Source organism: Equus asinus, chromosome 16 (genome assembly GCF_041296235.1).
Source record: "Equus asinus isolate D_3611 breed Donkey chromosome 16, EquAss-T2T_v2, whole genome shotgun sequence".
Classification (NCBI taxonomy): domain Eukaryota; kingdom Metazoa; phylum Chordata; class Mammalia; order Perissodactyla; family Equidae; genus Equus; species Equus asinus.
In genome coordinates, this window is record NC_091805.1 from 28,356,917 (window position 1) to 28,371,890 (window position 14,974).

General features: G+C 36.1%; 1 protein-coding gene across 11 annotated transcripts in view; it reads right to left on the reverse strand.

Annotated features, from left to right (window-relative positions):
- EVI5 (ecotropic viral integration site 5) overlaps positions 1-14,974 on the reverse strand; it is a 217,276-nt gene that overhangs the window by 161,346 nt on the left and 40,956 nt on the right. For 10 of the 11 annotated variants that reach the window (XM_070486836.1, XM_070486834.1, XM_044748907.2 and 7 more), the window contains exon 2: positions 12,886-13,115. In XM_070486836.1, the coding sequence (XP_070342937.1) occupies positions 12,886-13,034 (149 nt within the window). In that variant the 5' untranslated portion in view covers positions 13,035-13,115. Of the gene's footprint in view, positions 1-4,978; positions 5,084-12,885; positions 13,116-14,974 lie in introns of those variants that run through there. The other variant, XM_070486833.1, reaches the window with a different exon arrangement.

Genomic DNA, 14,974 nt, shown 5'->3' on the forward strand with positions numbered 1-14,974 from the left:
TTACTAGACCACAGTATAGTGTAAATGTAACTTTTATATGCACTAGGAAACCTAAAAATTTGTGTGACTCAGTTTATTGCAGTGGTCTGGAACCAAACCCGCAATATCTCAGAAGTACACCTGTATACAAATGGCCAATAAAGACATGAAAAGATATTTGACGTCATTAATCAATAGGGAAACACAAATCAAAACCATAATGAGACACCACTTTACAACCACTAGGATGGCTATAGTCAAAAAGGCAGTAATAAGTGTTGGTGAAGATATGGAGACACAGGAAGCCTTGGACACTGCTGATGGGAAGGTAAAATGGTAAAAGCACTTCAGAAAACAGCCTAGCAATTCCTTTAATGGTTAAACACATAATTACCATATGGACCAGCAATTCCACAACTACATATATATCAAAGAGAAATGAAAATGCATGTCCACACAAAACTTATATGACAAATGTTCACGGTAGCATTATTCTTAATAGACAAAAAGTGAAAACAACCCAAATATCCATCAACTGTTGAATGGATTAAAAACACTAGTATATCCATACAATGGAATATTATCCGGTCATAAAAGGAAATGAAGAAATGATACATGCTACAACGTGCATGAACCTTGAAAACATGCTCAGAGAAAGAAGCCAGTCACAAAAGGAAAAATATTATATGATTCCATTTATATGAAATATCTAGAATCCAGAAAGTAGACTAGTTGCTGCTGAAGACTAGAGTGGGAGTGAGGGGAGCAAGGAGGGATGGGCAGTGACTGCTGATGGATATGTGGTTTCTTTTTAGGGTGACGAAAATGTTCTCAAGGTAATTGCAGTGATGGTTGCACAACTCTGCGGATACATGAAAAACCACTGAACTGTACACTTTAGATGTGAGAACTGTAGTTAACTATAGCTCAATAAAGCTGTTGGATAAAAAAAAGAACAGGGGAAATTTATCTACAACAAGAAAAATCAGAAGAGAGGTTTTAGGAGGGTAGGGTTGCTAGAAAGAGCACAAGTGAATTTTCTGGGATGATGGGAATTTTCTAAGATTATAGAAATCATCTATGTGTTAATGGGCATGAGGGTTATATACAGGTGTACACATTTGTCAAAACTCAAACTGTACACTTAAGAATGTGCATTACTCTGATTGCAAATTATACAACTTTATAAAAATATTGTCTCTGGTTAATGACACTAGGGGCAGCGAAAATCAGGTGAGAAACTACTACTTTTTACTATTGGAAGCCCTTCAGAACCTGTTTAAAAACCATGACTATTACTGTTTTTGATATATTGAGTGCATCTACTTTGTAAAGGAAGGAAGGTATGAACATTATTTAATTTTTTCCTTTTTAAATTTGTTGCTCATTCCAGCAAATTTTAGAACATTCTAAAGAAAAATTTCAGAATTTTTTTCACCGCTATAGGTATAATGAAGAAGTCTTTCTGTCTGAGAGAGTTGAAACACTTTCCAGAAGAAGTAATACTTGAAGTGATACTATCAAGTCTCTCCCTACTGAGCTTCTTAGTCATGGTATGCAGGAAAAGAATTTACATATTCATTAAGAATATGTAGGGCCTGGCCCAGTGGCGTAGTGGTTAGGTGTGCAAGTTCCACTTTGGCGGCCCAGGGTTCACCAGCTCAGATCCCGGGTGCAGACATGGCACCGCTTGGCAAGGAATGATGTGGTAGGCGTCCCACATATAAAGTAGAGGAAGATGGGCACTGATGTTAGCTCAGGGCCAGTCTTCCTCAGCAAAAAGAGGGGGATTGGCAGCAGATGTTAGCTCAGGCCTAACCTTCCTCAAAAAACAAAAAAGAAAGAAAGAATATGTAGACTTTATAAAATGTGTATTTAGAATCATATATATTTATTCCCTATTGCTAACAGCGGTGATGAAACAACTCAGCAAGATTCCTAAACAGCTGTTACCTAGTTTCAGTATAATTAAAATATTCTGACATAGCAGTGGAAGGCATTACCGCCTGAAAATCTTAACAATTTCTAGAGACTTGACTCTGGCAACTGGGAAATGGTAATACAGCATTATTCATAGGTCCGTGGGCTATTAAGAAGTCTATTCAAAACTTACTCATTTCTTTTCCTCTTCCCAGAGCACACGGGTTCACTGCCTTGCATGGATTTATTGCAAAAACGGAAACTACCTTCCTGCCCCATCATAATTTCCTTACGACTAATACAAGAAGAAATTTGTCAGATTAAAGGACAGGAATACTGGCCCAGCAGGAATATTGTATGCTACAATCCAAGGCTTTCACCATAGGTTTGTGTGGCCTCCTGACCATTTCTTATCTGCCACGGCTATACAGTAATTCACAAGCCCACATTTATTCATCCTCCCAGAATGCTGTCAGATTAAGACATCCCAGCTTGGATCTATATTAACTGGGGAATACATAATCCTCAGTCTCCTAACTAAGCAACTCCAAGTTCTGATAGAGTAGCTCCCGCTCTGAGGGAAGCATTCAAAATGCCTACAGCCCCACCTTATCTGATGTGGGAGCGCTATAAGCCAATTATCAGTTGCATTTCAAATAGTACCAAGGAGGAAGAGAGTCTAGGATTGGTTGCTTCCAGAAACTTACCAGACTTGGTAGAGAGAAAGCATTTCCAGCTCCCTAATGGACAGGACTAGAGACTAAATTGAGAACAAGGGCATATACCAGCACAGAGAGTAGTGCAGGTTTTATCTTAGACAGATTACCTTCACCACATCTTTGCTACTGAGAATTGATCCTTCTTCTCACCAAGGGCCGCCTATCTAAGAAAAATGGTAGAGTGTGCACTTCATCATGGGCATATGAGAGAAAAAATGGTAGCTTGTGTGTGGCAGCACATATTTGCTATACAATACTATGACTGAAAAATACAAAGGAGGAGAGGAGAAAGAATGGGTTCTCTTCTGGGTATTTGGAGTTTGAAATGCTTGGGGGGATATCATGTAGATAAGAAGCACGGAACTTGAAAAGATGGATCTGAACCTCAGAAGAGAGGTACCGCCTAGAAATAGAAATCTGGCAATTTCTGCGAACAGCTGATACTACTCAGCATAATACTTTCCTACGAATACCAGCACTAAGAGAGCAGGACACAACAGCAACAGGTCAACAAGCCATTCGGTAATGTGTAAATTGCTGAGATAATTTATAAAGAGCTAAAGAAGAATCTAAGAAAGCTAGGAAAGAAAATCGGTATATGAGAAAAACACTTAGAAAGCTAAATATAAACTGGCACTTATTGCAGATGGAGCAACTTTTCAAACACAGGGTTCAAACCTCTCTTGTGATGTTACGCCAAAGAAACAAAACATGAACACGCTGGGAGAAAGACAGCAACTTGCTACCTAAAAGAAAGGCAAATCAGTAGCAACAAAATACATGCCTGACTCAGGGAGCAGTCATACCCTTTCACAACAACATCATCAAGCACAAATTCATGTCTCAGACTAACAGAAACAAAGAAGGGAGAATTAAGAGAAGACACAGGGAATTAACACAGGAAACAACTCAAAGACAATTCAGAAGAGAGATCCCTAAATGACAGAGATATCACGAGTTCTGAAAGCACAGGGGTTTTTCTCTTGCTTTCGTTTCTTTAAGATGAGGTCTCAGAGAAGGTAAATATCTGAGACTTATAGCCCTCTCCCAAATATCCTGATCAGAAAGTGATGGTTTGGAGATTACTTTATACAGACATTCCAGACAGAGAAGCATAGCAGATTAACTTCTTGGACTTCTTAATTTAAAAAGAGACAATCTAGAGGCTGGCCCAGTGGCACAGTGGTTCCGTTTGCATGCTCTGCTTCAGTCGCCCCAGGTTCACGGGTTCGCATCCCAGGGGTGGATCTATACATCGCTCATCAAGCCATGCTGTGACAGCATCCCACATACAAAAAATAGAGGAAGACTGGCACAGCCTTAGCTCAGGGACAATTTTCCTCAAGCAAAAACAGGAAGATTGGCAACAGATGTTGGCTCAGGGCCAATCTTCCACACCAAAAACAGAAAAAGAGAGAGAGAATCTAAAGCTAAGCTAGCTGCAACAGAAAGAGAGAAAGAGCAGCACAATAAACTCCTCTAATTAATTATATCATCAAATTCCTCAGGAAATCAGATAACTGATAAAAAATTTAAAGCAATCTTCAATGAAAAGAAAAAGAATAAAGAGTTCAAAAGAAGATCTAAAGGCCTCTCCTATGATTAAAAATACATGAATTTTTAACATGGAGACTTGAAAATATCTGTTTTGCTCAGAAGGTTTTTACTTCCTTAATGTTCATGGCTGTATTATAGAGAATATCCTCAAAAAAACTAAGTTGATGCTGTGGTGGTAAAATTATAAGATGAAAGTTAGATAATCTAGATCAGCACTGTCCAAGAGAAATACAATCCAAGTCCCTTATATAAATTTTTAATGTTCTAGAAGCCACATTTAAAGTAAAAAGAAACAGGTGCAATTAATTTTAATAATTTATTTTATCAAATATAGTCAAAATATTTTAATACGTGATCAAAATTTTTTAATAATGAGATATTCTTTTTTTCCAAATCAACTCTTCAAAATCTGGTTTATATTTTACTCTTACAGCGCATCACAATTCAGACTAGCCAGATTTCAGGCGTTCAATTGCCACACGTCTAATGGCGACCATGCTGGACAGTGAAGATTTACGTGGTGGTATGATATAAAGAAGATATATAAATTAAGGTTTCAAAGATTACTGCTTACTATATTTTAAAAAACATAAAAGACATTTACTTTAAAACAACCCTTCCCATCTCCTCATTCTCATATCTCACCCCCAAAAATCTGATTCCAAATAGAAGAATGTAAAAGGAAACAAATGTGCTTGTAATGCTAAACTTTTAAACCACACAAATAATGGCTCATTCAAAATTTAGATTAGCAAAATTCCCCTCCTTAATTAAAATGCACTGCTATTACACTTGAACCTTACCTTTTTAAATTCATTGCTGCCAAAGCCTTTGTATTTTTAAAATGAAAAAGAAAAGCACATTTAACACACAGAAAAAAATAGCTGTCTCATTTCAACTTCAAGGCTATCAATTATTAACTTTCAGCAAACAGATCTTTGACATGGTATTGAACCATCTCTTCATATCTTTCTGGAGTTGACACGTATTTATTTTTAAAAAGTGGTAAATGCAGTAAAACAATGGGAAAGAAAAAGTTTCTTTATGGAACTTGATATTTTCATGTTCCTTACATTTTAATTTTCTAAAATACTGCCATTTGTATACTTTCTGAATCAAAGAGAGTTATGTAAAGTAACCAGAGACTCATCTACATTTGGGTAAAAGAAGAAAAAAAACTAAATAAAAGCATCTCCCTGTTACAAGTAGTAGTTGCATCTCATAATTTTTACTTTAGGTATATAACTTGCATATCTACATCACAAACAGAAGAAGTGGTCAGAGAAAATTTAAGTTATCATTCTACAATTTTTCCTTGGACTTAATACATTAATGGGGTAGTAGGGCAGAACAGAGAGAGACCTACACACCACTCATCAAGCCATGCTGTGGCAGCATCCCACATACAAAATAGAGGAAGACTGGCACAGATGTTAGCTCAGGGACAATCTTCCCCAAGCAAAAAGAGGAAGACTGGCAATAGACATTAGCTCAGAGCAATCAGCAATCTTCCTCACCAAAAAAAAAAAAAAAAAAAAAATTCTTTCCAATGTGGAAAGGATTGTTTTGTTCCAGGAACAAAACAAAAAGACAATCCATCAACTGGGAGAAAATATTTGCAAATCCTATATCCAACAAGGAGTTAATCTCCAAAATATATAAAGAACTCATACAACTCAATAATAAAAAACAAACAACTTGATCAAAAAGTGGGCAGAGGATATGAACACACATTTTTCCAAAGAAGATATACAGATGGCCAACAGGCACATGACAAGATGTTCAACATCACTAATCATTAGGGAAATGCATATCAAAATTACAACAAAATATCACCTCACACCTGTTAGAATGGCTATTAATTACCAAGACAAAAAATAACAAATGTGGGAGAGGATGTGGAGAAAAGAGAACCCTCATACACTGCTGGTGAGAATGCAAAATGGTACAGCCACTATAGAAAACAGTATGAAGATTACTCAAAAAATTAAAAATAGAAAAAACCATACGACTCAGCTATTTCACTACGGAATATTTATCCAAAGAACCAGAAATCAACAATTCAAAGAAACTTATGCCCGCCCAAGTTCACTGTAGCATTATTCACAATAGCCAAGATGTGGAAGAAACCCAAGTGCCCATCGACTGACGACTGGATAAAGAAGATATGGTATATACATATACGCATACCTACACACACACACACACACACACACACACACACACAATGGAATACTACTCAGCCATAAAACATGACAAAATCGTCCCATTTGCCACAACATGAATGGACCTTGAGGGTATTATGTTAAGCAAAATAAGCCAGACAGAGAAAGACAAACACTGCATGATTTCACCCAAATGTGGAAAATAAACAAACACATAGACAAAGAGAACAGATTAGTGGCTACCAGAGGGGAAGGGGGTTGAGGGTGGGCATAAGGGGTAAAGGGGCACATATATATGGTGACTGACAAATAATAACATACATCTCAAATTTCACAATGTTATAAACTATTATGACCTCAATAAAAAAAAATCCTTTCCCATGGATTCTGGGTTTTAGTAATTTTAAAAAAGAGAGAGAGAAAGAGACTCAAAATGTGAACTCAAAAAAGTACAAATTTTTGCATAATTCCACCCAAGAACAAAGGGTAACAACCTTCTGCTCCTTTTACTTCTTCAGATTCTTCCTTGTGAAAATCTCTTTCCTGAACATCTTCAAACGACTCTAGTAATTATTCTTTAATTGTTAACATATACGCTAAGTACATTCTGGAGTCAACTGTGAATTATTTGGAAAAAAGTTCTTCTATACCCATACCTCATTCACAACAATTTTTAACACAGTGCTTTGTATATTTTAGTCATACAATAATTATTGATCACAATCATAAAAAATAAATTCAACTTTGGTCACTTACAAACTCAGCACCAAAAGTTATCTTTTGTGCAAACTATTTTTCCATGTAAGAACCAATTCAAAACTTACAAATCCTTTACACCCTTTAGCACTATCCATACGTGCTTCACTTTGCCGGTCCTGCCCTGGCTTCATATTCCACTCAGTTTTCCACACCATACCTCCTTTTGTTCTCTTTAATGGTCTCTGTCATTTTCTTTTCTCTGAGGATCTATTTGCTCATAACTGCCTTCATACAACCTACCACTCCACTTTGTTCTTTCACGACTCTATTCCAAATTCACTTAATCAAGAAACTCTGCCAATCTACACTTACGTTAGAAGACCGTGTCCTCCCAAAACCTCAACACCAAAAGATTTTGCTCAAAAGCTTTAAAATGTAGTAAGCAAAGGGGCAGAAAGTCAAAACCAACACCTACATACACACATTAAACCCACATAAAGTTTTCATCACGTGGCACACTGAGCTTTCTACCTTACCCATCAAATGCCAAGAGCCAAAGAAAACCTTTTAAACTACTTTCTAGGAAATGAACATCAGAAGAGGGTAATTTCTATCACCTGGTTTGCATGGGCTAATATCAGGTTCTCTTCCAGATGGCTCATTTGGGCCAGGTTCAAAATCTCTATCTTCTAATTCCTGCTTCTAGGCAATTTCTTTCATGCCTCTATTTTCTGTCTCCATGTCAACAGGAAGGAACCAAGCCTGAGGACAGGTCTTTTTAAAGCAAAAATTTCAACAACTACCTCAGCAATAAATTTTTCTTTAAAGCTGACCAGAGGTAACATTCAGAATATATTAAATATGGTATTAACTCCAAAGGTGGTCTAGTGATTAGGATTTAGTGCTCTCACTGCCACCACCCTGCCCAGGTTCAGTTCATTTCCCCATTAGGAAACCACACCACCTGTCTGTTGGTTGTCACACTGTGGCAGCTGTGTGTTGCTCTGATACTGGAAGCTATGCCTCCGGTATTTCAAATACCAGCAGGGTCACTCATGTTGGATAGGTTTCAGCAGAACTCACAGATTGAAACAGACTAGGAAAAAGGACCTGGCCACCCACTTCCAAAAAAATTGGCCATGAGAACCTTATAGCAGCAGAGCATTGTCCGATGTTACACCAGAAGGTTAAGAGGACAGCGTAAAAAGACTGGGCAGGGTTCCGCTCTGCTGGACACAGGGTCGCTGGGAGTTGGAATCAACTTGACAGCACTAACAACAACAAATTAACCCCTAAACCTAAGTGTCAAATAATATAAAACAATTTTTCTAACCTTATTCAGACTTCTTCCCAATGCCAAAGGAAAATGTAAAACTTTATAAAAAAATTTTTTTCATTTTGGCCATGATGGAGTAACAGAGACTAGACTCACCCACTCCCCTGAAACAACCAAAAAAGAATGGACGAAAATACATGAACTTCATGACAATGTTTTCTCAAGACTTTAGACAACAGGCAATAACAGACAGCAATTTCTGAAACTCAGGAGATAGTGAGGTAAGCCCTATGATTGCCTTCTTGCCTGCTTTGAGAAAGTTTCCAGGTCCTGGCACAGGGAGGGAAAATTCAGACAGAACCTAGTACACTCTGAACGGAGTAGAGCTAAGGGCCTGAGGGGACCAAGGCGGCTAGAGTTCATGGGACAGAGTACCACAGAGGTAAGAAGCACACAAACAAGATCTTCAGACACTGGCAGAGGACACCCATCAAGCATTCAGCTGAGAACTCATCAGCACATGTGTGTCAGGAAATAACCTAAGGCTAGAGGAAAAATACACCAGAAAAGACTGGATTTAACAGTGGCCACCATTCACACAGGGCCAGAAACAGTATCTGTCCCCACCAGCCAGACTGGAAAACCTCCTGTTTCAAGGCACCTGTTTCAAGGGTGGATTTTATGGTATGTGAATAAACTGAAAATAATAATACAAAAAAAGGAGCTGAAATAATAATAGTAAAGTATATATTTTCCTGGATCCATCTCTGCTAAAAGATTGTAATTCTCACTTCATGACATAAGGTATGATACGTGATTTGCTTTGGCCAATAAAATGTAAGTTGAAGTTATGTGTACCATTCCCTAGCACGTTTTAAGGTATTTCCACTAAATACTTTTCCATTTGCCACGAATCTGGTTTATCCTGGATAGGAGCTGGTCACTGGTCTTGGAATGAAGAAGTAAGGAGCAAAGACGTACTCAGCCCGCAGCCTGAGATGAATGTGAATGTGAGCAAGAAATAAAAACCTTGTTGTAAAAAAAAAGAAAAAGGAAAAAAAGGTCTAAATACCCCAAATAAAAGGCAAAGATCATCAGACTATAATTTAAAAAGCAAAACTCAACTATATGCTGTCTCATTGATAAATTTTAAAGGAAAAAATAGAATAAAAGTTAAGGATGGAACAATATATAAAATTTTAACACTATTCAAAAGAAAGCTAAAATGACTTTATGAAATAAAGTAGATTTCTAAGCAAATAGTATTACCAGGAATAAAGAAGGCATTTCACAAGAGGACAAAACAATCCTAAATGTTTATATACCTAATAATACAACTTTAAATTACATAAAACAAAGACTGATAAAATTTAAAGAGAAATAGACAAGTCCACAATTATAGCTGGAGGTCTCAATAATCCTCTCTCAGTATCCGATACAAATAAACAGAAAACCAGCAAAGACATAGTACATTTAAACAACACTATCAATCAACTTGAATCAATTAACATTTATAGAACACTCCACCCAACAACAGCTGAATACACATTCTTCTCAAATACGCATAAAACATTCACCAAAATAGACCATGTTCAGGACCATAAAACAAGTCTCAGTAAATTTAAAGGGATGCTGCTAAGGCAGGGCTTGAAGAGAAATGTAAAGCACTAAACACTTAGAAAAACAGAAAGATCATGCAGACATTAAAAGGACACAAGACATTACAGATAAAAGTCAAAGACCACAAGGCAACTACAGACCAATTTCCCACTTTAACATAAATACAAAAATTCCAAACAAAAGTTTTAGCAGATCAAATTCAACAATATTTTATAAAGATAATACATCATGACCAAGTGGGGTTTATCCCAAGAATGCAAAGTTGGTTTAACATTCAAAAATCAAGGTAATTCACCATATTAGACTAAAAGAGGAAAATCATATGATCATTTCAATAGATGCAGGAATAGCGTTTGACAAAATGCAACATCTGTTTCTCATAAACTCTTAGCAAATGAGAAATAGACAGGAACTTCCTCAGTCTGATAAAAGCTAGCTACAAAAACCCAAAGTTAACTCCATATTTAATCCTTTCCTCCTACGACTAGGAAAACAACAAGGATGTCTGTTCACTATTTATATTCGAATTTGTACCGCAGGTACCAGCCGGTTGCAATAAGGTAAGAAAAAAGAGATGAAAGGCATCCAGATAGGAAAGGAAGAAGTAACAGTGCTTCTGTTCACAGACGACACACTCATCTATACAGAAAATCTAATTGAATCTAAAAGAAAACAACCAAATCTACCAGAACAACAGGTAAGTTTAGCAAGGTGGCAGGATACAAGATCAATAAAAGAAAAACAACTGTATCTATATGGTACCAATGAACAATCAAAAATTAAATTTACAAAAACAATACCATGCACTAGTAATAAGCAGATGAGAAATATATTGTGTTCATGGGTGGAAGGCAATATTGTTAGGGATTCAATGCAATTCCAATCAAAATCTCAGCAAGTGTTTTTTGTAGAAATTAACAACTTGGATGTAAAATTCCTATGGGAATGCCAAGGACCAAAAATAGTCAAAACAAAAGAAGATGGAGGATTAACACTCTCTGATTCCAATAATAATATAAAGCTGCAATAATCAAGACAGTATTATATTGGCACCAAGAGAGACAAATAGATAATGGAACAGAACGGAGTCCAGAAATAGGTCCGTGTATATGGACAACAGATTTTTCACAAAAGTGCAAAAGAAATTAAGTGAAGAAAGGATAGCCTTTTCAACAAATGGTACAGAAACAATTAAATATGTATATCCAAAAAATTAACTTTGATCTATATTTTGCTCAATGTACAAAATCAACTCAAAATGGAACACAGACCTAAATGTAAAACTTAAAACTACAAAACTTCTATAATAGGAGTCAATCTGTGTGACCTTAGGTCATCAACAGCACAATCCACAAAGAATAATTTCAAATTGGATCTTAACAAAATTTTAAACTTTTGCTCTTCAAAAGATACTGTCAAGAGAATGATAAGCCACAGACTGGGAAAAAATATCTGAAAGGCACATATCTGATAAAGGACTTGTATTCCAAATACATACAGAACTCACGAATCACAATAATAAGAAAGCAAACTACCTAATTTTTTTTAATGGGCAAAAATTTCAGGCAGACATTTTATCAAAGAAGATAATGGCAAATAAGCACACAAAAACATGCTCAATATCTTAAGGGAAATGCAAATTAAAGCCACCAATCCCTATCAGAATGGCTAAAATCAAAAAGACTGACTATACCAAGCGTTGACAAGGATGCAGAGGAACTGAAATATTCAGACACTGACGGTGGGAATGTGAAAAAGCATAGACCGGCTGGAAAACAGTTTGCCAGTTAAATGTACACTTTCCATATAAACCAGTCATTCCATTCCTAGGTATTTGCCCAGGAGAAATGAAAGCATACACTGATACAAAGGTTTATCTACAAATGTTTACAGCATTTCATAACAACAGATGAGTAAGCAAACTGTGATATATCCATACAATGTAATGCTACTAAGTAATAAAAAGGAATGAACTATTCATACATGCTACAACATGGATGAATCTCAAAGCAATTATGCTGAAATAATCCATTTAAAAAGAGTATATACTACATGATTACATTTCTATAACATTCTAAAATTTCTATAGAAACTCCATTTCTAAAAAATTATAAATTTATATAAAATTAATCTATAGTGACTGAAAGCAGATCAATGGCTGCCTGGGGCTAGGAAGGGGGATAGTGGATATGTTCATTTTCTTGATTTTGGTGATTATTTCACAAGGATATACATATGTCATAACTTATCAAATTGTACACCATAAGTATGCGTACTTTATGATGTAAGTGATATGTCAAAAAAGTTGTAAGAAATTATCTGTTATTATCCTTAAAGCCAGTGGTGGTATATATCTTGACAACACAAAATGCTGCTCTTCCAGTAATTCTTTTGTAGCTGATGCCCTTAAAAGCTTCTAATAATATAGTGAAGGGTGACACAGGTTCCAGAGTACACATTCCTAGCACAGTAAACAACTATTCTATTTCATATTCAATAAGAAAAAGGACACTTTGCCTTCCATGAACAAATTTATGAGATTTCCACTTTAAACCAAAAATCAGATATCCATCCTAAATTACATTATTTTACAACTTCATGAACGGGGAGTATTTAGAGAGTTTAAAACAAAAATGATAGTTTTATTTGCCTTAAAAAAATTTCTAAAAGTCAGGAAGAATTTAGGGAATTTGCTATACGACAAAAACAAATCTCAAAAGCTCTCTGAGCCAGACGAAAATTTTAGTCCAACTTTAGTTTTAAGACCAGCTCCTGCAAAAAAGACTTGAATACTTTTAAGTAAGTCTGATAAACAAGGAGCCAAATACTAGAAAATAAACATTCTTAATATGAGTAAATATTTAAAATTTTGAATATGGTATATATACATACATGAATGGTTGAGTTTGTATGATCATTGGAGAGAGAAAAGCCAAGCAAGGGCACTCACCTATTTTGTTCCTCCAGTTTAGCCAGGAGTTCTAAGTCGTCTGGACTCAACTGTGATGGGGAAGATGGCGAAAGGCCTGGCGTTGATAGGGTGGTAGATGAGGATGTAGTGTGTAATGAAGTAGATGGACTTGCCACCTGACTGGCCATTTGACTGACTGTATGTGATACTGTGTTCTTCACCCATGAGAGAGTAGAACTCAGCTTTTCTGCAACCTTGTCTGTCGCCACCTAAGGATAAAAATAAAAGTTGCACATATTTTAGTTTTACTGTATTAATTAACAAGAACTTGATAATCCTGTTAAGTTTTACTTAACAACCACCATCAGTATATTCTCTTTGAGATGATGTAGGTAAAACTTGTTTTAGCAACAATTATCCTAACATCCAGCTTTTGGAAACTGTTCATTTCAGTTCTGCAGCATGAACAAATTAGAACAGTGATTTTCAAACTTCAGGCTGAAATCCATCCAGGAGTCATAAAATCAATTTAACAAATAACACCAGTATTTCTTAAAAATGAGAAAGAGCAGAAAAAGATATGTTGTCTGACAAAATTTTTGTTTCAGTCACAAATATGTAGTAAAACTATGGACTACATGTATATACATATAGGTGTACTGAGTTGGAATATAAAGTGTATTCTTTCCTGGGGTTGCAGTTAAAAACACTTGAAAGCCAAGGAATTAAACCATATCCAGTAGGTGATGAGGATAGAGAAATCCTGTAATGTGGCTAACATTTCACAAAAACTGGGCTTGCTTAGCATAAATAGGATGTAATGAGACCCATGATACGGCTTCAAACCACGAAAGAGTATTTTTATAGAAAAAGGACTAGTTCTAGAAGAACAAAATTATGATAAATGATTGAGTTAGAGTGAGAGAGATTCAAGGTACAATTTTCAAATAGTTAGAATTTTTCAGAACTAGAATGGAATGCCCAGAAAGAGCTGACATTCCCCACCAATGGCTACAAGAAAGCAGCAATTATAAGAGCTGAATGTGCAGAGTTGGTTGAAGACAAGTTTCTGTTTTAGGTGGGCAACCAGGACTAGACAAGCCTTTAAGACCCTTCCCATCTCAAAGACTCAATGAATTATACATATGTCCATGTACTCATCATAAATCATGCCAACCTCCTAAGCAGGTATGTACACAAGTTCAACTGAAAGACAAAATATCCATAAACAATATTCAAACAAGGCATCACTTCAGTAATGAAAAACAATGTTAACAATAAACATATTTGAATATCTATATAAAACTAGACATTCTTAATGCTACATGAGTTTACAAAATAAGGTATAATAGGTTTTTTAAAGGATTGTACTTTTTAAAAACTATCATAAAAAGAGATTGTTGATTGTGAAGTGCTTAGACATATAAAAGCTAAAAACTATGAATGCTTTTACATGCTTTGAGAAGATCTTAAATTGTATGTAATAGGTAAATGGCTACAGCATTATAAATTATTTTCTGAATCAGCATATTCTCAGCTACTCTTGGTTATATTTAGCAATTCAAACATACACAAATTAAAACACCAACATATACATACAAATAAAAATCCTACCCAGACTATCTTAGTAGATACAACTCTCTCTCATGGGTTGCTGCCCAAGGCTTTCCTCCTCACCTCAATACATACAGGACTCTCTCTTTCTATCCCTTTGCCCTGACTTCCTTCACCACAACCCAGCAGGAAAATTCAATGTAGGGAACGGATAAAATGGAAAATGGATACTAAGGTCATAGTTAAGCCACTCGACTTGAGGTTGGAACTTCTAAGAAGATTTAATTACGAGTGCTGAATAGGGGCAAGAGTTTTATTAACCTAAGGATACCCCTCATTTTTTTTCATTAACTTTCCCCTTTTAGAACTTACTTCCCTTGGGAATGATATTAGAGAAGGGATCAGGGGATTCTTAGTATCAAGGAAAGCACCCCCAAGAAAGACAAGCAGGATGAAGTAGCGGGCCAAGGAAAAGAAGCATGAGACAGATCATTTAGGCTTCGAGGCAAAAGAAGTCCACACATTGCATAGACCTGTAGCACAGCTGATCAGGGCAAAAAGCCAGATAGGAACC